This window comes from Bombina bombina, chromosome 6, assembly GCF_027579735.1.
Source record: "Bombina bombina isolate aBomBom1 chromosome 6, aBomBom1.pri, whole genome shotgun sequence".
Taxonomy (NCBI): domain Eukaryota; kingdom Metazoa; phylum Chordata; class Amphibia; order Anura; family Bombinatoridae; genus Bombina; species Bombina bombina.
The window spans coordinates 706,138,566-706,166,039 of record NC_069504.1 but is presented as its reverse complement, the minus strand read 5'-3'; the positions used below and the strand labels follow the sequence as shown (position 1 = coordinate 706,166,039).

Below are 27,474 nucleotides of genomic sequence, written 5' to 3'. Positions count from 1 at the left end.
GCGTCATTCTTGGCGCGGACTTTTTTGGCGCAAAAATTCTTTTCCGTTTCCGGCGTCATACGTGTCGCTGGAAGTTGCGTCATTTTTTGACGTTATTTTGCGTCAAAGATGTCGGCGTTCCGGATGTGGCGTCATTTTTGGCGCCAAAAACATTTTAGGCGTCAAATAATGTGGGCGTCTTTTTTGGCGCTAAAAAATATGGGCGTCATTTTTGTCTCCACATTATTTAAGTCTCTTTATTTATTGCTTCTGGTTGCTAGAAGCTTGTTCACTGGCATTTTTTTCCCATTCCTGAAACTGTCATTTAAGGAATTTGATCAATTTTGCTTTATATGTTGTTTTTTTTCTTTTACATATTGCAAGATGTTCCACGTTGCAACTGAGTCAGAAGATACTACAGGAAAATCACTGCACAGTGCTGGAGCTACCAAGCTAAGTCTGCTATAAACTTTTGGTATCTGTTTCTCCAGCTATTATTTGTATTGCATGTCATGTCAAACTTATTAATGCAGATAAAATTTCCTTTAGTACTATTACATTACCTGTTGCTGTCCGTCAACATCTAATTTTCAGAGTGTTCCTGATAACATAAGAGATTTTATTTTTTAAATCCATTAAGAAGGCTATGTCTGTTATTTCTCCTTCTAGTATACATAAAAGTCTTTTAAAACTTCTCTTTTTTTTTCAGATGAATTTTTAAATGAACATCATCATTCTGATACGGATAATGGTTCTTCTGGTTCAGAGGTTTCTGTCTCAGAGGTTGATGCTGATAAATCTTTGTATTTGTTCAAGATGGAATTTATTCATTCTTTACTTAAAGAAGTGTTATTTGCATTAGAAATAGAGGATTCTGGTCCTCTTGATACTAAATGTAAACGTTTAAATAAGGTTTTTAAATCTCCTGTAGTTATTCCAGAAGTGTTTTATCTCCCTGATGCTATTTCTGAAGTAATTTCCAGGGAATGGAATAATTTGGGTAATTTATTTACTCCTCCTAGACGTTTAAGCAAATTATATCCTGTGCCATCTGACAGATTAGAGTTTTTTGGGACAAAAATCCCTAAGGTTATGGGGCTGTCTCTACTCCTGCTAATGTACTACTATTCCTATGGCAGATAGTACTTCATTTAAGGATCCTTTAGATAGGAAAATTGAATCTTTTCTAAGAAAAGCTTACTTATGTTCAGGTAATCTTCTTAGACCTGCTATATTTTTAGCGGATGTTGCTGCAGCTTCAACTTTTTGGTTAGAAGCTTTAGCGCAACAGGTAACAGATCATAATTTTATAGCATTATTATTATAACATGCTAATTATTTTATTGGTGATACCATCTTTTGATATCATTAGAGTTGATGTCAGGTATATGTCTCTAGCTATTTTAGCTAGAAAAGCTTTATGGATTAAACTTGGAATGCTGACATGTCTTCTAAGTCAACTTTGCTTTCCCTTTCTTTCCAGGGTAAATAATCATTTCGTTCCTTTCCTCACAACAAGGAACAAAAGCCTGATCCTTCATCCTCAGGAGCGGTATCAGTTTGGAAACTATTTCCAGTTTGGAATATATCCAAGCCTTATAGAAACCTATAGTCAGCTCCTAAGTACCTATGAAGGTGCGGCCCTTATTCCAGCTCAGCTGGTATGGGGTAGATTACGTTTTCTTCAAAGAAATTTGGATCAATTCCGTTCTTAATCTCTGGTTTCAGAAACATTGTTTCAGAAAGGTACAGAATTGGCTTCAAGTTAAGGCCTCCTGCTAAGAGATTCTTTTCTTTCCCGTGTCCCAGTTGACACAGCAAGGCTCAGCATTTCTGAAATGTGTTTCAGATCTAGAGTTGGCTGGAGTATTTATGCCAGTTCCAGTTCTGGAACAGGGGCTGGGGTTTTATTTTATCTCTTCATTGTACCAAAGAAGGTCAATTCCTTCAGACCAGTTCTGGATCTATCATTATTGAATCGTTATGTTAGGATACCAACATTCAAGATGGTTACTGTAGGACTATCCTGCCTTTTGTTTAGCAAGGGCATTATATGTCTACAATAGATTTACAGGATGTGTATCTGCATATTCCGATTCATCCAGATCACTTTTAGTGTCTGAGATTCTCTTTTTAGACAAGCATTACCAGTTTTGTGGCTCTACTGTTTGGTCTAGCCTCAGTTCCAAGAATTTTTTTCAAAGGTTCTCGGTGCCCTTCTTCTGTAATCAGAGAATAGGGTTTTGGTATTTCCTTATTTGGACGATATCTTGGTACTTGCTCAGTCTTCTCATACGAATCGACTTGTGTTGTTTCTTCAAGTTCATGGTTGGAGGATCAATTTACCATTCAGTTCATTGATTCCTCAGACAAGGGTAACCTTTTTAGGTTTCTAGATAAATTCAGTGTCTATGACTCTGTCCTTGTCAGACAAGAGCAGTTTAACATTGATATCAGCTTGTCAAAACCTTCAGTCACAATCATTCCCTTTGGTAGCCTTATGCATGGAAATGTTGGGTCTTAGGACTGCCGCATCGGATGCGATCTCCTTTGCTCGTTTTCACATGCGACCTCTTCAGCTCTGTATGCTGAACCAATGGTGCAGGGATTACTCAAAGATATCTCAATTAATATCTTTAAACCGATTTTACGACACTCTCTGACATGGTGGACAGATCACCATCGTTTAGTTCAGGGGGCTTCTTTGTTCTTCCGACCTGGACTATAATCTCAACAGATTCAAGTCTTACAGGTTGGGGAGCTGTGTGGGGGTCTCTGACGGCACAAGGGGTTTGGGAATCTCAGGAGGTGAGATTTCCGATCAATATTTTGGAACTCCGTGCAATTTTCAGAGCTCTTCAGTCTTGGCCTCTTCTGAAGAGAGAGTTGTTCATTGTTTTCAGATAGACAATGTCACAACTGTGGCATACATCAATCATCAAGGAGGGACTCACAGTCCTCTGGCTATGAAAGAAGTATCTCGAATTTTGGTTTGGGCGGAATCCAGCTCCTGTCTAATCTCTGCGGTTTATATCCCAGGTATGGACAATTGGAAAGCGGATTATCTCAGTCGCCAAACGTTGCATCCGGGCGAATGGTCTCTTCACCCAGAGGTATTTCTTCAGATTGTTCAAATGTGGGAACTTCCAGAAATAGATCTGATGGCTTCTCATCTAAACAAGAAACTTCCCAGGTATCTGTCTAGATCCCGGGATCTTCAGGCGGAGGCAGTGGATGCATTTTCACTTCCTTGGAAGTATCATCCTGCCTATATCTTTCCGCCTCTAGTTCTTCTTCCAAGAGTAATCTCCAAGATTCTGAAGGAATGCTCGTTTGTTCTGCTGGTAGCTCCGGCATGGCCTCACAGGTTTTGGTATGCGGATCTTGTCCGGATGGCCTCTTGCCAACCGTGGACTCTTCCGTTAAGACCAGACCTTTTGTCTCAAGGTCCTTTTTTCCATCAGGATCTGAAATCCTTAAATTTAAAGGTATGGAGATTGAACGCTTGATTCTTGGTCAAAGAGGTTTCTCTGACTCTGTGATTAATACTATGTTACAGGCTCGTAAATTTGTATCCAGAGAGATATATTATAGAGTCTGGAAGACTTATATTTCTTGGTGTCTTACTCATCATTTTTCTTGGCATTCTTTTAGAATACCAAGAATATTACAATTTCTTCAGGATGGTTTAGATAAGGGTTTGTCCGCAAGTTCCTTGAAAGGTTAAATCTCTGCTCTTTCTGTTCTTTTTCACAGAAAGATTGCTATTCTTCCTGATATTCATTGTTTTGTACAAGCTTTGGTTCGTATAAAGCCTGTCATTAAGTCAATTTCTCCTCCTGGAGTTTGAATTTGGTTCTGGGGGCTCTTCAAGCTCCTCCATTTGAACCTATGCATTCATTGGATATTAAATTACTTTCTTGGAAAGTTTTGTTCCTTTTGGCCATCTCTTCTACCAGAAGAGTTTCTGAATTATCTGCTCTTTCTTGTGAGTCTCCTTTTCTGATTCTTCATCAGGATAAGGCGGTGTTGCGAACTTCTTTTGAATTTTACCTAAAGTTGTGAATTCCAACAACATTAGTAGAGAAATTGTGGTTCCTTCATTATGTCCTAATCCTAAGAATTCTAAGGAGAAATCGTTGCATTCTTTGGATGTTGTTAGAGCTTTGAAATATTATGTTGAAGCTACGAAATCTTTCTGTAAGACTTCTAGTCTATTTGTTATCTTTTCCGGTTCTAGGAAAGGCCAGAAAGCTTCTGCCATTTCTTTGGCATCTTGGTTGAAATCTTTAATTCATCTTGCCTATGTTGAGTCGGGTAAAATTCCGCCTCAGAGAATTACAGCTCATTCTACTAGGTCAGTATCTACTTCCTGGGCGTTTAGGAATGAAGCTTCGGTTGACCAGATCTGCAAAGCAGCAACTTGGTCCTCTTTGCATAGTTTTACTAAATTCTACCATTTTGATGTATTTTCTTCTTCTGAAGCAGTTTTTGGTAGAAAAGTTCTTCAGGCAGCGATTTCAGTTTGAATCTTCTGCTTATGTTTTTTGTTAAACTTTATTTTGGGTGTGGATTATTTTCAGCAGGAATTGGCTGTCTTTATTTTATCCCTCCCTCTCTAGTGACTCTTGTGTGGAAAGATCCACATCTTGGGTAGTCATTATCCCATACGTCACTAGCTCATGGACTCTTGCTAATTACATGAAAGAAAACATAATTTATGTAAGAACTTACCTGATAAATTCATTTCTTTCATATTAACAAGAGTCCATGAGGCCCACCCTTTTTTGTGGTGGTTATGATTTTTTTGTATAAAGCACAATTATTCCAAATTCCTTATTTTATATGCTTCGCACTTTTTTTCTTATCACCCCACTTCTTGGCTATTCGTTAAACTGATTTGTGGGTGTGGTGAGGGGTGTATTTATAGGCATTTTAAGGTTTGGGAAACTTTGCCCCTCCTGGTAGGAATGTATATCCCATACGTCACTAGCTCATGGACTCTTGTTAATATGAAAGAAATGAATTTATCAGGTAAGTTCTTACATAAATTATGTTTTCTCTATTTAAGCTATTCTCTCACCTGCACGTGTTCTGGCATTGGGCTCCGCTGTTATACTCATCTGTGGTGTCACAGCAATCTGGAATGAGAGAAGTATAGGCTCACATCTATGGAACTGGATACATTTGCAAAAGGCAATTTACCCCTTAATGACCAGCAACGTACCCCATACGTCGCTGGTCTTTCTATAGGGGTTGCTTTTTTCATAGCATGGTCTTGCTGTGCTATTTTAGGAAGCCAGCGGGAGGGTGTAATAGCGCGGTCTTGCCAACCTGCGCTATTATAAACAAACAATACAGGGTACGTTGCGGTTGTTAAGGGGTTAAAAATAAATAAAACCAAGATAAAAATCTAGTTCTATATACAGATTAAATTCAGGGTTTAGCAAGAAATTTTGTCATCTGGGTAATGATATGAAGTAGTCTGGTGGTGACAGTTTAATACTTTATAAATAACAGAAAATGTTATAATATTTCAAATGCTACTTAAAGTCTAGTCAAAATTAAACATTCATGATTCAGATAGGGCATGCAAATTTAAACAACTTTCCAATTTACTTTTATCATCAAATTTGCTTTGTTCACTTGATATTCTTTGTTGAAAGCTAAACCTAGGTAGGCTCATATGCTAATTTATATGCCCTTGAAGGCTGTCTCTTATCTCAGTGCATTTTGACAGTTTTTTTTACAGCTAGACAGCGCTAGTTCGTGTGTGCCATGTAAATAAAATTCTGCTCACTCATGTGGAGTTACCTATGAATCAGCACTGATTGGCTAAAATGCAAGTCTTTCAAAAGAACCGAAATAAGAGGGCAGTCTGCAAAGGCTTAGATACAAGGTAATTACAGGGGTAAAAAGTGTATTGATATAACCATGGTGGTTACGCAAAACTGGTTAATGGGTAATAAAGGGATTATCTATCTTTTTCAAACAATGAAAAATCTAGAGTAGAGTGTCCCTTTAACATCTCAAAAGCACATATTAAATTACATAATTTAACTTAATGCTAGTCTGTGCAACAAACATTGAAGAAAAAAAAAATATATACATAAATTAATAATGGCTTGTTGTAGCCAGGTGGTGTGCCCATTAAATAGGTTCTGGGCCCAGAGACAGAACTTTTTTTTTCCCCACTTACTGCGATGAGATTTTAAGTGAAAATTTTTCTGCAGGCCATTTTTAAATAAAATAAAATTGTAAATTTGTCAGTTACACTAAAGCAACAGATCAATTGCAATGTGTTAGTTAACTGGAGAATAAAGCAATATTTAAAGTTGTATAATCTAGTGCAGTAGTTGAAAATTGCATTGCAAATTAGCTGCAGACAAAAAAAGTAATTGTAAAATTACTCTTGAATTAATTTGTTTCCTTTTCTCTCAGTCTAACATAGAAATGTAGTAATTAAAAAGGTGCATTGCTAATATGAACATCTTACATTCAGAGGAAAATATATTTGCAGACTGTGAAAAGCTAGGGAATGAGCTTGCAAAAATCTCAGTGCCAGACAACAATCAATGCACTGTCGCTTTGCAGCACTACTGCATAGTTGACTGTTGTCTTCAAACAGCACTTTGCTCTGGATGCACTGTGTTAAGGAAAATTTATACAACGCAGCCAGAGAACAGCTCTGTTTAAAAAGAACAGCCTATTGTGAAACAGCACTGAAAAGTTAAAGTGCTAACAGTTCCTGCTCTTTCTGCAGACATGCTGCATTTTCTGTGATGACATCTCAGATCACTCTATGTTATGCCTTGGGGGACTGGGAGAACACTGACATTTATACAAAACTTAGGAGCATGCCAAAAATACTTTTGGAATACCAAGAAATTAAGTTGTACAACAATCCATAAAGTTAGAAACCAAATGTACACATTTAGGAACTACTGCTCCTGTGATTTCGCAAGCCTTTAAAAAGGGACAGTCAAGTCCAACAAACTTTCATGATTTAAATAAGGCATGTACTTTTAAACAACTTTCCAATTTACTTTTATCACTAATTTTGTTTTGTTCTCTCGGTAATCTTAGTTGAAAGCTAAAATTAGGTAGGCTCATATGCTAATTTCTTAGACCTTGAAAGTAGCCTCTTATGTGAATGCATTTTTACAGTTTTAACCACTAGAGGGTGTTAGTTCATGTGTGTCATATAGATAACATTGAGCTCATACACGTGAAGTTACCTAGGAGTCAGCACTGATTGTATAAAATGCAAGTCTGTCAAAAGAACTGAAATAAGGGGGCAGTTTGCAGAGCCTTCGATTCAAGGTAATCATAGAGGTAAAAAGTGTATTATAATTGTGTTGGTCATGCAAAACTGCGGAACGGGTAATAAAGGGATTAGCTATTTTTTTAAACAAAAATTCTGGTGTTGACTGTCCCTTTAATTAGTTTTCTGGCCTCTATTGTAGAAGCACCAGTCCCGTAGTTGTGGTACTTACCACAGATACCGTCATTGACGCGTGAAGCTGGTATGTACTGTGGCTTGTAACCAGCGTTAGTGCAGTGAAATTTCCCATTGGTACATGCAGCTGTACCTAAAGCAAGATGATAAACACAATGGTTACTACAAAACTGACACTAGTGCAAGGTGATGACAGATTAGCTAAACCAGGGTTGTCCAACTCTAGAGCCTAAGGCCTCTACATACAATTTTTATATTGTTTAGATCTCAGCCATTTACTTATTTTCCAACGTTTACAGCTATTTATGTGAAGCTATTTGCTGTACAACTACGTAAAACACCTGCATGCAAACGCACACTACTTATCTACCTATCACCATCTATGCCACATGGAGCGCCCTCTTACATAGCATTACTAAGCATCTAACATCTGTGGTTAATTCTCTGCTGCAGCTGACATATTTCTACTCTCTCTAGAAACACATATTTTTCCTGATCTGTTTCTATGCAGGTTTGAAGTACATATGGGAGCATACGTAATGCCATATAATTTAGCTATTGCTATTTGGCTGTCCATTACAAAATGTAAATAGAGGAAGGGTGGGAATCACAGTATATAAAAAGAAATCATATAAAACTAAAGCATATGAATGAACGATTTCAGGTGGCATGGTATTGCATTGTTGTTGGCATTTACCAAGGACAGACTATCTTATGTTTATTTATAAAGAAAAAAAACAAACATTGTGTCAAATAGAGTTACTAAAAATGTGACCAACAACCCTTCAAGTAACTAAACCCAGTTGACATTCCTTTAAAAACGCTTATATAAAGGTTTATTTAATAGTATTTTTAACAATTGTTCTGCAAAAGCTTGTCCTTTTATTAAAAAAAAAACAAAAAAACACAACAACTTAAAACATATTTGTATCTTCTAGAGTAAGTATACGTTTCCAAACAAATATCTAAACGTGGTATTTGTGATAAATTTTGTTTCCCATACCCAAATTTCATCTTCCAGAACCATTACTTACCAGGTTCATCAGTGCCATCTGCACAGTCACAGTAATCGTCATTTACATGGTCAAAGGGAATAGTTTGTGATCCGTCCAAACATGTGAATGGTTTGGAATCGTCATAGAAACCCCGGTCTGAAAGAGACAAAATGTACTGAAGTTAATGCCGTATATATTGCTTTAAATGACAGCAGTGCTTTTATGAGATCAGTGGAAGTTAGAGGGTTTGATCTCTCTAGATATAAACACAATCACCATGTTCCTTCTACGGGATTAGATAAGGGGTATTATAGGGACATTAAAATAATGATATATACAAATAGTACATACCAATAAACAAAATGCTTTTAAAACAGGGTGGATTTGATTTAAATCAATAGATCAAAATCATGGTTTTCATTTTTAGAATAATAACTTCTCAGATTACTTTTCTGGTTACGTCAGACCATTACTGATTTGGTTATATATCATTAGATATGCATAGATAGATCATTGAAATTAATTAAATTATTGGGGAGATGAACTATCTCCAGTTTAATCATTCATATTTGGTCAACTTTTCAGCTGTGCCTTATTGGAAGGAGAAAAATAATGATTTACCTTTAATAACAACAATTTAAATAGTTTTATTTAACAACAACAAAAAAAACAAAAAACAAAACACATTACCTTAATAACAATTTATATAGTTTTATTTAAAGGAACATAAACCCCATTTTTTTCTTTCATGATTTAGATAGAACATACAATTTTTTTTGTTTTTTTAAATACTTTATTTCCAGCACTGGTCACAGCAACAAACAATGAGAGTATAAATAAGCTTTACAGAGTACAATGAGAAATATTGTCACTACAACTGTACTGGTTTTTCCTTTTTTTTTTTTTTTTAAACATGTTCTATTATCTTACTTTCTCTCGACTCCTCTTTAGCTCACTATTCTCCACCTACTACCTGGTTTTATGTTAAAGCCATCTATGTCTTCCACTGAGGAAAAACCAAAACTCGTTTATACAGAATCATATTTGCTGTCGGTTCCTCCTACTCCTTTGCGCATGTTGAAATGGCCAGTCCCGCATCTCGCTGCGAGTTTGCTGGTAAATCTACAGGAGTCCATGGTTTAAAACATCTTCGTTGCATAGTAAACGTGGAGATATGAAATTAGAATGAGTCTTTTAACAGATAGGTAACAATTTATATTAACAACTCTTACTTCTCCTCTGTCATTTCACAGTTTCATTAGGAGTTTGCACTCCTCAGTCCCTTCCCGAGGCGCTTCCCCCTGGGTCATCTCTCTACCTCTCATCCCTGTCCATCCAGAACTCTAGTGGATTATTAAGAAAAGAATCCATTTTCCCTGGAGTTGGGCTTCTAAGACATGTTCTGAGTCTCTAAATGGGTATATAATCTGTTTCTGATGTGGTAGTTCTAGACTACAGATAAAGGCTTCCCACTTGGCCAGGAAGTGTATAATTCTCAAGGTGACATCTCCCTGCGTGTCTATTTGTTCATATATCAGTTGTTGTTGTAATGCTTGTTTGAGGTATGTTAGGTGTGGCGGCGAGGGTGCCATCCATTGTCTGAAAATGAGTTTTCTACCTAGCAGTATTGCATTGTGGATGAATTGTGTGTGCTTCTGTTTGGTGGATTGCGAGTGTAAGAAGAACACAATTTCTATTGTCATTTCAATTCTGTCCCCGGTAACACCCTCCAGCCATCTCCGTGTCATTCCCCAAAATTTTGTTAGCCGCGGGCATTGCCATGTCATATGTATGATAGTAGGGTTGAGGTAAGAACATTTCGGGCATGTGCCTGGAGCCTCCGGGTTCCATTTGTGGAGCATTCTAGGTGTTATGTATGACTCGCGTATGTCGCTGGACAATGAGGCCTTCCTCACCTTTGTTGTATGCACTGGTCTGTCAATGTCCGTACAGTCAATGTATTCCATGTGTTCTGGAGTTGTGTTTCCGTAGCGTTGTTGGGGGCGATCTGTAGGGCCCTGTAGGCGTGAGAAATAGAGGTCATCCCTCCTTTTGTCAATGACAGTAGTCTGTAAATGTCGCACTTAGTGTCAGGCATAGATCCAGTTTTCAGGAGGTCCTGTACATAGTGTCTCATTTGGAGAAAAGCAAAGTGATGTTTGTTTGGTAGGTTGAAGTCGTCTTGCAGGTCTCTGAAGGGTCTAACTGTTCGCTGATTCTCTGACAGTACTTGCCTAAGAGTCGTTACTCCCCACTCCTCCCATTGCTTAAAAGGTTTTGTGGTAAACCCTGCTTGGAAGTCTGGGTTGCCTCGGAGTGGGAGATATACAGTGTGTCTGTGTGAGAGGCCAAAGGCCCTGCAAATCTTCCACCACGCTTTTATAGGATGGAGAAGGGTTGCGCCACCAACTATAGCGTCAACTTGTGCTCGTGTCATGTGCGGAAGCATTTTCAAGGACCACGGTTTAATGATTTTTGTCTCTAATTTGTGGTTGGTGAAGTGTCCCCTGTCCAATAGCCAGTCCATCACATACTTAGTCAAAGCTGCCCAGTTATAATGCTCAATGTTCGGCAGCCCAAAGCCTCCCCTCTCCGGCGTGCACGTCATTTTAACATAGCTTATTCTGTGTTTTCTCCCTTTCCACAGAAAATGCAGTATGTCTTTATTTAAGATCTTAATGTCCTGTTTGTATATGAGCTCTGGGAGCATTTGCATTGTGTAGAGAAATTTGGGAAATAATATCATTTTGATTAGTCCTACTCTCCCCGACAAGGTCAATGGTAACGTGGACCAATTTTGTAATGTTCGTCGCAGGTCTTTAAACAGCGGTCGAAAATTGATCTTGTACCACTGGGCAGGGTCTCTAGCCAGGGTGATACCTAGATATTTAAAGGTGTTGGCCACTATTTTAAAGTTATCGTGCAGAGGCTCTGAGGGTCTTTTATTCTGTAACCACAGTAGCTCAGATTTGTCTATATTCACACAGTATCCTGAGATCTCACCAAACTCAACAATAATTTGCATGATGTGAGAAATATTTCTTCTGGGGTCTCTAGTATACCGGATCATATCATCTGCGAAGAGAGATATATGAATAGTCTCCCCGCCTATGTTTATGCCCTCTGTGTCTCTTCTAATTTTTATTGCCAGCGGCTCTAGTGCTAGGTCGAAGAGGAGTGGAGACAGGGGACACCCCCGTCTCGTGCCTATCATAAGCGGAAATGATGGCGACTGTGTGCCATTGATCAGGAATCGCCACGCGGGGTTCATTATAGATGGCCGTTATAGCTGTCATGAAGGCTCCCTGTATACCAAATTTCCCCAGTGTAGTAAACAAGTGGTCCCACAGGATCTTGTCGAAAGCCTTTTCGGCATCTACAAGTATCAGACAAGCATCTTCGGTATCGTGTGCCCGATCTTGCGTGGCTTTCTCCCAGTAATGCGTAAGTACTAGTTGCACTTTTCTCATTCTTAACTGAGGATCTACCCTTTACGAACCCAGTCTGGTCTTCGTGTACCAAAGAGGGGAGTATCTCTGCTAATCTGTTGGCCATTATTTTCGTGAATAGTTTGTAGTCCGAATTGAGTAGGGATATTGGTCTGTAAGATGTCGTCAGTAAAGGGTCCCTGTCTGGTTTGGGGATAACTGTCACGTTTGCCTCCGTAAACCTATTGGATAGTTTTGCCTTCCCTTCGAGAATTGTATTGTAGAGTGATGTGAGTGTATCTGAAGTCTCCCCCTTGAGCATTTTATAGAATTCCCCCGGTAAACCGTCAGGTCCGGGGGTTTTCTCCAAGGGCAATGCTTCAATTGATTTGGCGACCTCTGTTGGGTGGATTGGGGCATTTAGTTTGTGTAGTTGGCCTTCGTCTATCTGTGGGAGGGTCATATCTTTCCAGAAATGTTGTTTCCTCTCTATGTTTACCTCTTGAGAGCTATATAGTTTTGAGTAGTAGTCAATAAATGCTCTATGTATATCTGTTTCTTGTGTTAGTATCTTATCCTCGCCTCTGATGGCTGTTACAATATTGGGCTTTCTATCTAGCTTGGTGATTTTGGCCAATAGTTTCCCTGTGCGATTCCCACAATGATAGAATTTGGCCTGCAGTCTATTCTGGGCCCTAACTGAAGCTTGCAGGAGATGAGTGTCTCTAAGAGTTTTAATATCTCTGTATTTAATTCTATTCTGTTCTGTCGGGTAACTGAGATACCGGTTCCTAGCATTTAAGAGTTGGCGCAACAGTAGTTCCCCTCTCCTCCTACAGGTTCTGGTCAGCTTCACCGCATATGCTGTGACCACCCCTCTCAGCACTGCTTTTGCCGTTTCCCAAAACAGGGATATGTCATTTATGTGTTGGGCATTAGATTCTTTGTATGCTAACCATTCCCCTATTAAGTGTTTCTGAAAGTTCTGGTCATGATACAGGTGTGTAGGGAAGCTCCATCTGCGAGTCTGTCTTTGTGGTGTGTCCGTATGTAGCTCTAGTGTGACTGGGGCGTGATCCGATATGGTAAAAGGGTCTATTCGCACCTCTTTAACCCTAGGGCAGAGAGGTCTAGATATCAAGAAGTAGTCTATGCGAGAAAGAGTAGTTTTTGATGGGTGTGAGCATGTAAAATATCGCGTCTCAGGGTTTCTTTCCCTCCAAACATCTGTCAGGGACAGAGTGTTTCTGAAGTTTTTCAAGATTAGTGTTTCCCTTTTGGAACCCGCCCATAAGTGAGTAAGATGTGTGGCGCTATTAGGGTTGCGGAATCTGTCAGCTGGTGTGTATGGTGCAATATTATAGTCGCCTCCCGCTATGATGGGGAGATCTGAGAAGTGTATAAGCTGGCTTTGGAGGTGGCTTAGAAATCCCCTCTTCCCCGTTTGAGGGCCATAGATCCCACACAACACCAGGTGCAGTGTATATTTGAATCTTAGCAATTAAATATCTGCCCTCCTTGTCCTTTACTGTCTGTGAAACATTGCATTCTAAACCTTTACGGAATAACATCGCTACTCCTCTCGCTCTTTTCCCCTCATAAGGTGTGTAGAGTATTTCTCCTACCCAACCTTGCTTAAGCTTCTGGTGTTCTGTTTGCGAGAGATGCGTCTCTTCCAGTATTGCTATGTCTGTTTTCTTAGCATTAAGCTGTCTTAGGATCGCCTTTCTTTTAATAGGCGAGGTGATCCCCCCCACATTCCACGTGGTTATCTTCATTCTGCTATAGTAGTATGTTACCTTGTGTATTGGTAAGTGTCTGCCAGTGTAAGAGTGTGTAATGTGTTGTGAGCAGCTGTGTGGGTAATTTCAATACACTTTGGTTACTTATGTTTGATGTCACCTAGGTCTATCCTCCTTTTCCCCGGGGTAGCGCCTCGAGGCTGGGTACACTGTTTCTACTATTATATACAACAATTAATGAACAGAACAGTAAAACAAGAACTCACCCTCTCCCTTATCCCTCCCAACAATTCAATAACACAGAGTCTCTTCAACTGTGAAGAAAAAGTCCCTTCCCCCCCCCCCTCACTTGTAAAGAATATAATTCTACATGGTGTAGTCTGTAAAGTGCTATTCTTTCTCTCTACTGTATGTCTGGGTCCCGAACTTTAGTTTCGTGAAGCAGAAGGAAAGTCTAGTTGATTTGATGCTTGCTGCTGTTCTTTCTCTCTCTGAAGATGGAGCTTGAGTTGATTTGGTGACTCAAAGAACAGAGGTCCTTTTGTTGTGTGCAATCGTAGTCTTGCTGGGTATAGTAGAGCCGCTGTTCTGCCTTGCTCTATCAGTTGTTTACAGTACGGTGAGAACTCCTTCCTTCTGGCTGTCACTGTCGCAGAGTAGTCTTGGAACAGGTATAATTTCTTGCCTTCATATTCCAGTGATGAAATCTTTCTGTAGGCCTGCAAGATGGTTATTTTTGCTTTAAAGTTAAGGTACTTTACCATAACCTGTCTCGGCTGCTGGTTGTTTTCGCCTTGTCTTCTCAGATCTCCCACTCTGTGGGCTCTTTCCACCGTGCACGGCAAGCCCGATTGAGGGATATGCAGCAGTTTTGGTAGGGTAATTTCTGCAAACTCTATTAGCTGTGTCCCCGGGAGGGATTCTGGTATTCCAACTATTCGTAAATTATTTCTTTGCGACCTGTTTTCCAGGTCGTCAATTTTTGCCCACAGCCGGTCTGCTGCTGTAGTGTATGGATAGTTGCTGCAGTTTCTCTATGTCGAGTTTCTCCCTCTGCCACCCTTTGTTCTACTTGAGAAAGCCTGCCATTAAAGGATTTAACTTCCGCTGTGAGCGAGTCCATTCCCGTTTGCAGCTGTTCTATCTTTGGTAGAAACAAAGCAGATATCTGGGAAACAATTGGATGGGTGTCCACGGTATTGGTGGTCAAGGTGTCCTCAACACCCATGGGGGTCTGCAGTGCTTCCTTCCTGATTATTTTTTTTTTTTTCTTATCTGCATTTTTCAATCTGTTTGCCATTGTGCCTGTTTTTTTAATGTATGAGTTGTAATATTTTTGCATGCAGATCTAAGAGTCTCTCCGCTACAGCCCTCAGCTGTGGTATATTACTGCGCTCGTTTGCCAGCAGTCCCCCAGATCCCAACAAGTGGCTTTCTATCCCCTAGGCAAGGAGGAACCCAGTTTCAATAGAGGGTTAAATAATCGCTGGGTGAGCAGGAGGGGTGCAGGACCTTGGCATCTAGCCCTGCATGTTTCTAGTGGGAGATTATGCTATTCATGAATGGAGCGAGTCTGGAGATGGAGCATAGGTAATTTAATGCAGCTATGCAGTCTCCCCAGTTTGTGTACTTTCTTCTGAGTTGTGGCAAATACTTGAACTAAAGGAGGTATGTTCCCCAAAGAGAAAGGGGAAAAGAGTCTGCTCTTATCAGTTTAATCCTCCTCCAGTTGAGAACTGTGTAGGGTTGCACAGAGTGTGTTTTTCTGTGTCTTTTGCCTGCATAAGTATAGATCCTGTCTTCTCACGTGGTCTGTTTTGGGCTGTGTTTATAGCTCCCTCAAGCTGTCTTATCTTTTCCCCCCTTGCTATATGGTTGTTTTTTTTTTGTTTTTACAGGGCTAGCACTCCGTTTTTATATGAAGCGGAGAATGCTCCTTATTGCCCCTTCGAGATGGCGACAGGTGTTTGGCCCCTTCTAGCTGGTCACACAGGGGTCAATCTGCTGCCGCTTTTATTGTCAGCTATGGGCCGCACTGCTGTGTATCCCTAACAGTGGAGGCAAGATCAGAACATACAATTTTAAACAACTTTCTAATTTACTTCTATTATCATATTTTCTTCGATTTCTCATTATCCTTATTTGAAAAGCAGAAATGTAAGCTCAAGAGAGTGCACGTGTCCGCAGCATTATATAGCAGCAGTTTTGCAACAATGTTATACATTAGCAGGAGCACTAGATGGCAGCACTATTTCCCATCATGTAGAGCTTCAGGTATGTGCATGTTACCTACCTAGGTATCTCTTCAATAAAGAAGAACATGAGAATGAAATAAATTTGAAAACTTTTTTAAAATTATATTCTCTATCTGAATCATGATTTTTTTGGGGGGGGTTTAATGTCCCTTTAACTAAAGCAATAACATATTTCATTTTTAATGCTTGCCCCTCCCTCCTCACACTTAGGTCCTAGTGCAGATCTATTCCACCACAAACAATCTTCTATTCAGGAAGCTTCTTAAAAAACTTAGTATGGGTTGATTCTGTACACATAGATTTGCTGGGGAGCAATGACATTAAAGGGACAGTAAAGTCAAAATAAAAAACTCACAATTCAGAAAGAACATGCATTTTTACAATTTCCTCCTCTTATCTAATTTTATTTGTTCTTTTGGTATCCATTATTAAAAGCATACACTGGTAGTCTCTGACCTAATGCATTACTGTGAGTTAGCTGCCTGTCACTGTCTCACCCAATGTGTTAATCTAGACCCCAGTAAAGCACTGCTCTCCTTCAACAAAGGATACCAAGAGAATGAATCAAATTTGATAATAGAAGTAAAGTTTGTTTCCATTCCTGATTATATAACTTTAAGGTGTATTTCTCAACTTCATAACATTTTTTTTCTGTGATGGGGCATGTTTTTTCTGCAGACACAAATTCAATCTTGGGAACTACAAAACCAAAAATATGTGATAACTTCTATATAGAAAATTTGCCCAAAATAATCGCACAAACGTCTGGGAGAGCATGACAATGTGAATGAATTAATGGAATTATTTTACCAAAAATATTAAACATTACAGCCATGAACATACATCTTGATATATAATTAAAAACTAATTATATTTCAGGATTAATAACCTTTAAATTAGAACGTATCTTATCCAATAGCGGTGCTAGCCATATGGCACTCAACGGCTGTTTTTTAGTAGAATGATAAACAAAAAGGTATATTTTAGCACATATTCACTTACAAATCATGAAATGAAATGACCAGGTAGGGGCAGTGTAATACTTTGTGAAACTATAACATTTTCTGTTAAAGGGATAGTAAACCCAAAAAAAATATTTATGATTCAGATAGAACATTTAATTTTAAACAACTTTCAAATTTGCTTCATTCTCTTGTTATCCATTGCTGAAGGAACAGCATTGCACTACTGGCAGCTTGCTGAACACATCTAGCTATCCAATCACAAGAGAAAAGTGAATGCTCTATCTGAATCATGCAAGTTTAATTTTGACTTTCCTATCCCTTTAATTATACAGGTCACTTAAAGTGATGGTAAACCCCAGCGTTTCAAAAATGCTAGGATTTACCATCGCTATAAATAAAGGCTACCTTCTTTCATGCGTTTTTAGAAACAAAACAAAAACAAATGTGCAAAACTAAGCACCCATGGCAAAGTTTTTTTTTAAAAATGGGGTAACATTTCCACCTCTTAGCCAATAGCCATGCTAGCCTACGGCACAGCGGTGCTTTTTTACAATGTTGGGTAACTTTATGCCAGCAGTGGCATAAAGTCATCCAACAAGCAATGTGAAAAACTGGCTGAGAGCATGAAAGCTGTGATTGAAAATCAGCGTTATTCCACCAAATATTGATTTCTTAACTCTTGCCAAGTTAAAACGTTACTATTGTTTGGTTTAAGAAATGAATATGAACTTGTTTTTGTTGCTTTATTTGAGGTCTGAAAACACTATCTTTTTTGTTATTTTAACCAATTGTCAATTTCTGCAAATAAATGCTCTAAATTAAAATATTTTTATTTGGAATTTGAGAGAAATGTTATCAGTAGTTTATAGAATAAAACAAAAATGTTAATTTTACTCAAACACATTCCTATACATAGCAAAACCATAGAAACTGATAATTTTGCAGTGATCTCTTAATTTTTTCCAGAGCTGTGTGTGTATATTTTAAACTTTCATGGTTTGGATAGTGAATGCAATTTTAAGAGACCTTTTAATTGACTTCTGTTATCAAATTTACCTTGTTCTCTTGGCATCTCTTTGTTGAAAAGCATACATACTCTAAGTCGGCTTAGGAGCAGCAATGCGCTACTGGGAACCACCTGGTGATTGGTGGCTATGAAAACATGCTCATTGGCTGTTATTTAGCTAGGTCTTAATGTACAATTGATCCGGAGCAGACTAACAATAGGTTTAACTCATTTGCGCAGGTTAAACACAGTTAGGTGCAGTAATAAAATGCTCTAACACTATTAAAGCATTTTCTTTTTGCAAATGCATGTCCCTTTAATGCTTCACAGTGCACACTCCAACAAGGGAAGAATCCCTGAAAAGATGGTTGTTTAATTTAAACAACATCATTAGGCCAACAAAGGATATTACTGTGACGTTATTGCTATTTTGACATCACTAAACTAACTTAACTACTCCAAATTAAAGGGACATAAAACCCAAACATTTTTCTTTCAAGATTCAGATAGAGAATACAATTTTAAACAACTTTCCAATTTACTTCTATTATTTAATTTGCTTCCTTCTCTTGTTATCCTTTGCTGAAAGGTTTATCTAGGCTCATAAGCAGCAGAGAACCTAGGTTCTAGCTGTTGATTGGTGGCTGTATATATATATATATATATATATATATATATATATATATATATATATATATATATATATATATATATATATATATATATATATATATATATATATATATTTATTGATTGTGATTGGCTTACCCATGAGTTCAGTTAGAAACCATTAGTGCATTGCTGCTCCTTCAACAAATTAGAAAGTTTAAAATTGTATTCTCTATCTGAATCATGAAAGAAAAAATTTGGGTTTCAGGTCCCTTTAATGTAACTATATATACCTTCTATCGCTAGGTTTTCAGAAAGAATTAAATCAAGCAACACTTAAAGGGATACTGAACCCAATTTTTCTTTCATTATTTAGAGCATGCAGTTTTAAGGAACAGTGTAAAAGCCGGAACGGAACAGGCCGGAACAGGCCTTTTATGAAGGAAATTGATTTAAAATATAATGGGATGTATTAGAGACTCTTGAGAACAATTTTAGGAACAAGAATATTTGTGATATAATAATTAATTAACCCTTTAACTACCAGAATAGTGTCCGGAACCAAACATAACAGCCCGGAACAGCACCTTCCCAGAAAACCAGATACACCAAATTCACAAGTCACATTTGACTAAATGTAATAAGTGTAATCAGCCAAAAACCATCCACAGAAACCACGTTCCAATACCCGTTCCGGCCTGTAAAACGCTTTTTCATGAAAAGTGACGGAACAGCACCTTACCAGCAAACCAGATACACCAAATTCACCAGTCACACGTGACTTAATGTTATAAGTGTAATCAGCCACAAACCATCCACAGAAACCTCATTATGATATCTGTTAGGGCCTTTAATACACTTTTTTATAAAAAGTGATGGAACGGCACCTTACCAGCAAACCAGATAAACTAAATTCACCAATTACACATAACTAAATGTTATAAGTGTAATCGGCCACAAACCACCCACAGAAACCACATTATGATATCTGTTCCGGCCTATAATACACTTTTTTTTATAAAAAGTGACGGAACGGCACCTTTCCAGCAAAATATACAGACCAAATTCACCAGCCACACATAACTAGATGTGATAAGTGTAATCAACCACAAACCATCCACAGAAACCACGTTCCAATACCCGTTCCAGCCTGTATAACACTTTTTCATGAAAAAGGGACGGAACAGCACCTTACCAGCAAACCAGATACACCAAATTCATCAGTCACACATGAGTAAATGTTATAAGTGTAATCAGCCACAAACCATCCACAGAAATCACATTATGATATCTGTTCCGGCCTTTAATACACTTTATTATAAAAAGTGATGAAACGGCACCTACCCAGCAAAATATACAGACCAAATTCACCAGCTACACATAACTAGATGTGATAAGTGTAATCAACCACAAACCATCCACAGAAACCACGTTCCAATATCCGTTCCGGCCTGTAAAATGCTTTTCATGAAAAGTGACGGAACAGCACCTCACCAACAAATCAGATACACCAAATTCATCAGTCACACATGACTAAATGTTATAAGTGTAATCAGCCACAAACCATCCACAGAAACCACATTATGATATCTGTTCCGGCCTTTAATTCACTTTTTTTTATAAAAAGTGACGGAACGGCACCTTCCTAGCAACATATACAGACCAACTTCACCAGCTACACATAACTAGATGTGATAAGTGTAATCAACTACAAACCATCCACAGAAACCACGTTCCAATATCCGTTCCGGCCTGTAAAATGCTTTTTCATGAAAAGTGACGGAACAGCACCTCACAAGGAAACCAGATACACCAAATTCACCAGTCACACATGACTAAATGTTATAAGTGTAATCAGCCACAAACCATCCACAGAAACCACATTATGATATCTGTTCCGGCCTTTAATACACTTTTGTTTAAAAAGTGACGGAACGGCACCTACCCAGCAAAATATACAGACCAAATTCACCAGCCACAAATAACTAAATGTTATAAGTGTAATCAGCTACAAACCATCCACAGAAACCACATTATGATATCTGTTCCGGCCTTTAACACACTTTTTTTATAAAAAGTGATGGAACGGCACCTTCCTAGCAACATATACAGACCAAATTCACCAGCTACACATAACTAGATGTGATAAGTGTAATCAACCACAAACCATCCACAGAAAACACGTTCCAATATCCGTTCCGGCCTGTAAAATGCTTTTCATGAAAAGTGACGGAACAGCACCTCACCAGCAAACCAGATACACCAAATTCATCAGTCACACATGACTAAATGTTATAAGTGTAATCAGCCACAAACCATCCACAGAAACCACATTATAATATCTGTTCCGGCCTTTAATACACTTTTTTTTTTTTTAAAAAGTGACGGAACGGCACCTACCCAGCAAAATATACGGACCAAATTCACTAGCCACACATAACTAGATGTGATAAGTGTAATCAACCACAAACCATCCACAGAAACCACGTTCCAATACCCGTTCCGGCCTGTAAAATGCTTTTTCATGAAAAATTATGGAACGGCACCTTACCAGCAAACCAGATACACCAAATTCATCAGTCAAACATGACTAAATGTTATAAGTGTAATCAGCCACAAACCATCCACAAAAACCACATTATGAGATCCTTTCTCGCCTTTAATACACTTTTTTTTATAAAAAGTGATGGAACGGCACCTTCCTAGCAACATATACAGACCAAATGCACTAGCCACACATAACTAGATGTGATAAGTGTAATCAACCACAAACCATCCACAGAAACCATGTTCCAATATCCGTTCCGGCCTGTAAAATGCTTTTCATGAAAAGTGACGGAACAGCACCTCACCAACAAATCAGATACACCAAATTCATCAGTCACACATGACTAAATGTTATAAGTGTAATCAGCCACAAACCATCCACAGAAACCACATTATGATATCTGTTCCGGCCTTTAATTCACTTTTTTTTATAAAAAGTGACGGAACGGCACCTTCCTAGCAACATATACAGACCAACTTCACCAGCTACACATAACTAGATGTGATAAGTGTAATCAACTACAAACCATCCACAGAAACCACGTTCCAATATCCGTTCCGGCCTGTAAAATGCTTTTTCATGAAAAGTGACGGAACAGCACCTCACAAGGAAACCAGATACACCAAATTCACCAGTCACACATGACTAAATGTTATAAGTGTAATCAGCCACAAACCATCCACAGAAACCACATTATGATATCTGTTCCGGCCTTTAATACACTTTTGTTTAAAAAGTGACGGAACGGCACCTACCCAGCAAAATATACAGACCAAATTCACCAGCCACAAATAACTAAATGTTATAAGTGTAATCAGCTACAAACCATCCACAGAAACCACATTATGATATCTGTTCCGGCCTTTAACACACTTTTTTTATAAAAAGTGATGGAACGGCACCTTCCTAGCAACATATACAGACCAAATTCACCAGCTACACATAACTAGATGTGATAAGTGTAATCAACCACAAACCATCCACAGAAAACACGTTCCAATATCCGTTCCGGCCTGTAAAATGCTTTTCATGAAAAGTGACGGAACAGCACCTCACCAGCAAACCAGATACACCAAATTCATCAGTCACACATGACTAAATGTTATAAGTGTAATCAGCCACAAACCATCCACAGAAACCACATTATAATATCTGTTCCGGCCTTTAATACACTTTTTTTTTTTAAAAAAAGTGACGGAACGGCACCTACCCAGCAAAATATACGGACCAAATTCACTAGCCACACATAACTAGATGTGATAAGTGTAATCAACCACAAACCATCCACAGAAACCACGTTCCAATACCCGTTCCGGCCTGTAAAATGCTTTTTCATGAAAAATTATGGAACGGCACCTTACCAGCAAACCAGATACACCAAATTCATCAGTCAAACATGACTAAATGTTATAAGTGTAATCAGCCACAAACCATCCACAAAAACCACATTATGAGATCCTTTCTCGCCTTTAATACACTTTTTTTTATAAAAAGTGATGGAACGGCACCTTCCTAGCAACATATACAGACCAAATGCACTAGCCACACATAACTAGATGTGATAAGTGTAATCAACCACAAACCATCCACAGAAACCATGTTCCAATAGCCGTTCCGGCCTGTAAAATGCTTTTTCATGAAAAGTGACGGAACAGCACCTCGCCGGCAAACCAGATACACCAAATTCATCAGTCACACATGACTAAATGTTATAAGTGTAATCAGCCACAAACCATCCACAGAAACCACATTATGATATCTGTTCCGGCCTTTAATACACTTCATTATAAAAAGTGACGGAACGGCACCTTCCCAGCAAAATATACAGACCAAATTCACCAGCCACACATAACTAGATGTGGTAAGTGTAATCAACCACAAACCATCCACAGAAACCACGTTCCAATACCTGTTCTGGCCTGTAAAACGCTTTTTCATGAAAAGTGACGGAACGGCACCTTACCAGCAAACCAGATACACCAAATTCACCAGTTACACATAACTAAATGTTATAAGTGTAATCAGCCACAAACCATCCACAGAAACCACATTATGATATCTGTTCCGGCCTTTAATACACTTTTTTTATAAAAAGTGATGGAACGGCACCTTCCTAGCAACATATACAGACCAAATTCACCAGCCACACAACTAGATGTTGGAACGTGGTTTCTGTGGATGGTTTGTGGTTGATTACACCTATCACATCTAGTTATGTGTGGCTGGTGAATTTGGTCTGTATATTTTGCTGGGAAGGTGCCGTTCCGTCACTTTTTATAAAAAAAAAGAAAAGTGTATTAAAGGCCGGAACATATATCATAATGTGGTTTCTGTGGATGGTTTGTGGCTGATTACACTTATAACATTTAGTCATGTGTGACTGGTGAATTTGGTGTATCTGGTTTGCTGGAAATGTGCTGTTCCGTCACTTTTCATTTAAAAGCATTTTACAGGCCGGAACGGGTATTAGAACGTGGTTTCTGTGGATGGTTTGTGGTTGATTACACCTATCACATCTAGTTATGTGTGGCTGGTGAATTTGGTCTGTATATTTTGCTGGGAAGGTGCCGTTCCATCACTTTTTATAAAAAAAGTGTATTAAAGGCCGGAACAGATATCAATGTGGTTTCTGTGGATGGTTTGTGGCTGATTACACTTATAACATTTAGTCATGTGTGACTGGTGAATTTGGTGCATCTTGTTTGCTGGTAAGGTGCCGTTCCGTCACTTTTCATGAAAAAGCATTTTACAGGTTGGAACGGGTATTGGAACGTGGTTTCTGTGGATGGTTTGTGGTTGATTACACTTATCACATCTAGTTATGTGTGGCTAGTGAATTTGGTCTGTATATTTTGCTGGGAAGGTGCCGTTCCGTCCCTTTTTATAAAAAAGTGTATTAAAGGCCGGAACAGATAATATAATGTGGTTTCTGTGGATGGTTTGTGGCTCACATATTACATTTAGTCACATGTGACTTGTGAATTTGGTGTATCTGGTTTTCTGGGAAGGTGCTGTTCCGGGCTGTTATGTTTGGTTCCGGACACTATTTTGGTAGTTAAAGGGTTAATTATTATATCACAAATATTCTTGTTCCTAAAATTGTTCTCAAGAGTCTCTAACACATCAAATTATATTTTAAATCAATTTCCTACATAAAAGGCCTGTTCCGGCCTGTTCCGTTCCGGCTTTTACACCGTTCCCAGTTTTAAGGAACTTTCTAATTTCCACCTATTATCAATTTATCCTCTCTCTAGATATCTTTATTTGAAAAAGGAGGAAAGTAAAAAGCCCATCTTTGGTTCAGCACCTGGGTAGCGCTTGCTGATAGGGGTCTAAATGTAGCCACCAATCAGCAAGTGCTACCCAGGTTCTGAACCAAAGATGGGTCGGCGCATAAGCTTACATTCCTGCTTTTTCAAATAAAGATACCAAGAGAACAAAGAAAAATTGATAATAGGAATAAACTAGAAAGTTGCATGCTCTATCGGAATAACGAAAGAAAGAAAAATGGGTTCAGTATCCCTTTAATTCAAATATATCGTTCTATCTTATATCATGTATTTCCCTTTAGCTCACTTTAGTCATATATGCTGCATTATACATAGATTCAGCCACATTTAACCCCAATGACTGTCAGGGCTGTAGAGCAAAGCCTGTGAACATTGGTCACAATATAGTGCACAATTAATTGTTCCTACTCACTTGACAAGGAAACCCCCCGCGGCCTTTTCACCTCCACCGCACAGCAGCCCAAAAGGCCCAAGGCCAGCAACAACACCAGAACCTTCATCGCTCACTTCAGCGCAGATTACAGCAGATAAGGAAATCCCCCACTGTATCAGGATGCAGCCTATCTGATAACGCCAACAGGATCCAAAGGGCAGCGTACAGCGTCGTATGACGTCACTTCTCCCGGCACTGGAAGGCGGCCTTGTTGAGTGTGGCAAATTCACCTACAATGTCACTGCCCTTCATCTTACTACACATGGGATACTAAATTGTAATATGGATTTAAAGGCACAAGCATATAAGATAAAGTTGAAGCATTACATATATACGCGTTTTTATTATATTTGTGTACAATGAAACAAGAATTGACGCCATGTTTTGAATGGCAGACAGAAGCGCGCGTGAGCCATATAGATTTTGATGACGTGCGCACGCGCATCTTACACACTTTGTTCCTGTTGAAAAATGTGTATTGTGTAATGTAATTGAATTCGGTGCAAGTACATGCAAATTAGATATTGTTAGATAATGAAACCATCGACCATATATTTACATCCAAAACAAGACATTCTCCCCAAAATAATATTGTATTTTGTCGAACAATTAAGTGTCATGTTGTAATATTTACAAATATGAATAGTTTTAAGTATGAATTAGTTATTCGCAATGTAAACACAACGACACACAAATGAGTAGAAAGAACATGGACTCCATAGTATATATTCCTGGCAATATGGCCACCCTGAATGATCACGATAACACAGCGAGATCGAATTTAGCCAATGGGAGAACTTGTGTGTAATATCCATGGAAACCGTTGCTCAGGATACATCAAGCCGAGCACAAGGGTAAATAGAAAAGTTAGAGTGTAATGGTAAGGAGAGAAAACGAACTGGAGGATTAGAAAGTGGGGAGGTAAAGAATAGATGGTAACAGTATTAAAGGGATAACGTTGTCAGTAAAGGATAACAAACTGTAGGGGATTTTGTGTGTGAAGTTTTAGGCAGCAGAAGGAGATTGCCTGGGTAACTGCATACATCACAGTACCCAGCAGATTAATGATACATGAAACTGTACATAATAAACCTTTCGGGGATTAGTTAATTAAGCAAGTTGAACACTATAACATAATATTGAAGGAAGTTCTAGAGTTCTAGACAGGGAATATGGGAATTTCTGGTAAGCATATGAAGTGAAGTAAAATAACTGTATTATTTACCACCTTGCACAGTCAGAAATGCCAGGATCTGGGACCCTTGGTGGGGTGAAGCCCCCTGTACACGAGCAGATATCCGAGCTCCAGAGGAAAATACAGTTGCTAGGTGAGAAAAGCAGTATTATATATGTATGTAACTATGTATGTGTTTATGTGTGTTGATTGTGTGAGCTCTAACTTGATCAATCTAGAATTGTGTTGGAACAGAACCCACCTATTGCCAAGCATTCCATTGGCCTCAGTTCCATTCTGTTACAGCTTGCCATGGGTTCCTTCTTCTTTTTTTTTTAAGTTTTTATTATAGACACATTATGACAAGAACAAAAGTAACATATACAACACCATAAAACAAGAAAGAATTACCCGTCTCTTGTCCAGGGACGCAGCCCTACAAGAGTCGATTGTACACACAAATCCTGGTACATCTTAAATTTCTATATTTCTGATATTTTATCTTTCTTCCAAACAATATAAACTAATCAATTGTTATCTTACAATCATAATCTAATCCTAATAAACATGACAATAATTATTTTCATTACGGAAAAATGGGGTTCCTTCTAGATGGAATTCTTGTGTATTAAAATTGCTGTTTGAATTTGGTAAAGGAACATTATAGTGATGCAGAATGCTCTAATTCGTTAGAGCATGTCAATTTTATCACCTTATGCTTGGGATCCGCAGGGCACTACAGGTCCCAAGTGGGAAACTGCAGCACTAGTCACACAACCCAGCTAGATCAGCTAAGTCCCAGTGGTGCATTGCAACTCCGGAGCTAATTTTGACTATATGTTGTTTAACCCTTTGAGGGGTTAAATACATAGTTGTAACTTTTGTGCAAGCAACATTGCAATAATACAAGGGTCATTACATTGAAAAACTTTCTCTTTTCCATTTAAAAAGGAATGTTACAAAATGAGCCACTATGAGCCAGTTTGCAGAACTTAGTTGTACACAATCTTGCACTTCCTCTGAGTTTCATTTCAATCTGAAAAATATATACTCAACCTTTTTTCCTTCAAAAATATTTTTAACACAGTTACATGTTGCTTTTTCATATGCAAGATAGAATCATTTTGAGGACTATGTCTTTTTAACCCGTCAGATTTTGACACCCAGATGATTTATGTTTCTGAACATACAGTATTTCATAGTGATTTTGAGTGAAAATGTAATCGTTTTATTAGCAAAGGAAACAATTGTGCTTGTTCAAATGTGAACTGAGCATGGGCAAATTGACAGATCAATATATTACTGAAACAGGCCAACATGAATTTTTAAGAGGATAAGACTGTTGAATTAGATAAATCCAAATATGTGAAAATGTTTTCTGATGGGCTTTAATACTGCTAGAGATGTGTCTCGATGCAAATTATCTAACAAGTTAAAGGGACACTGTATAGCAAATTTGTTCCTTAATGCGTTCCCAATGACCTGCTATGTCAGCAGTAGAGTATGAAATGTATTGAAAATTGAATGTTTAGGTTTATTTTTGTAATTAAAATAACTGTTTTGTTTATTGAAACCACCACCCATAATGCAA

At 38.4% G+C, this 27,474-nt stretch overlaps 2 protein-coding genes across 2 annotated transcripts in view; one reads left to right on the top strand and one right to left on the bottom strand.

Annotated features, from left to right (window-relative positions):
* Positions 1–24,851, bottom strand: part of PRKCSH (protein kinase C substrate 80K-H) — a 44,769-nt gene extending 19,918 nt beyond the window's left edge. Inside the window, 4 exon segments of the mRNA XM_053717855.1 lie at positions 5,063–5,120; positions 7,476–7,571; positions 8,473–8,589; positions 24,689–24,851. Coding sequence (XP_053573830.1) covers positions 5,063–5,120; positions 7,476–7,571; positions 8,473–8,589; positions 24,689–24,776 — 359 coding nt within the window. The 5' untranslated portion in view covers positions 24,777–24,851.
* Positions 24,852–25,940: 1,089 nt separating this feature from the next.
* Positions 25,941–27,474, top strand: part of ODAD3 (outer dynein arm docking complex subunit 3) — an 83,790-nt gene continuing 82,256 nt past the window's right edge. Inside the window, exon 1 of the mRNA XM_053716037.1 lies at positions 25,941–26,037. Within this exon, the coding sequence (XP_053572012.1) occupies positions 25,953–26,037 (85 nt within the window). The 5' untranslated portion in view covers positions 25,941–25,952. The remainder of the gene's footprint in view (positions 26,038–27,474) is intronic.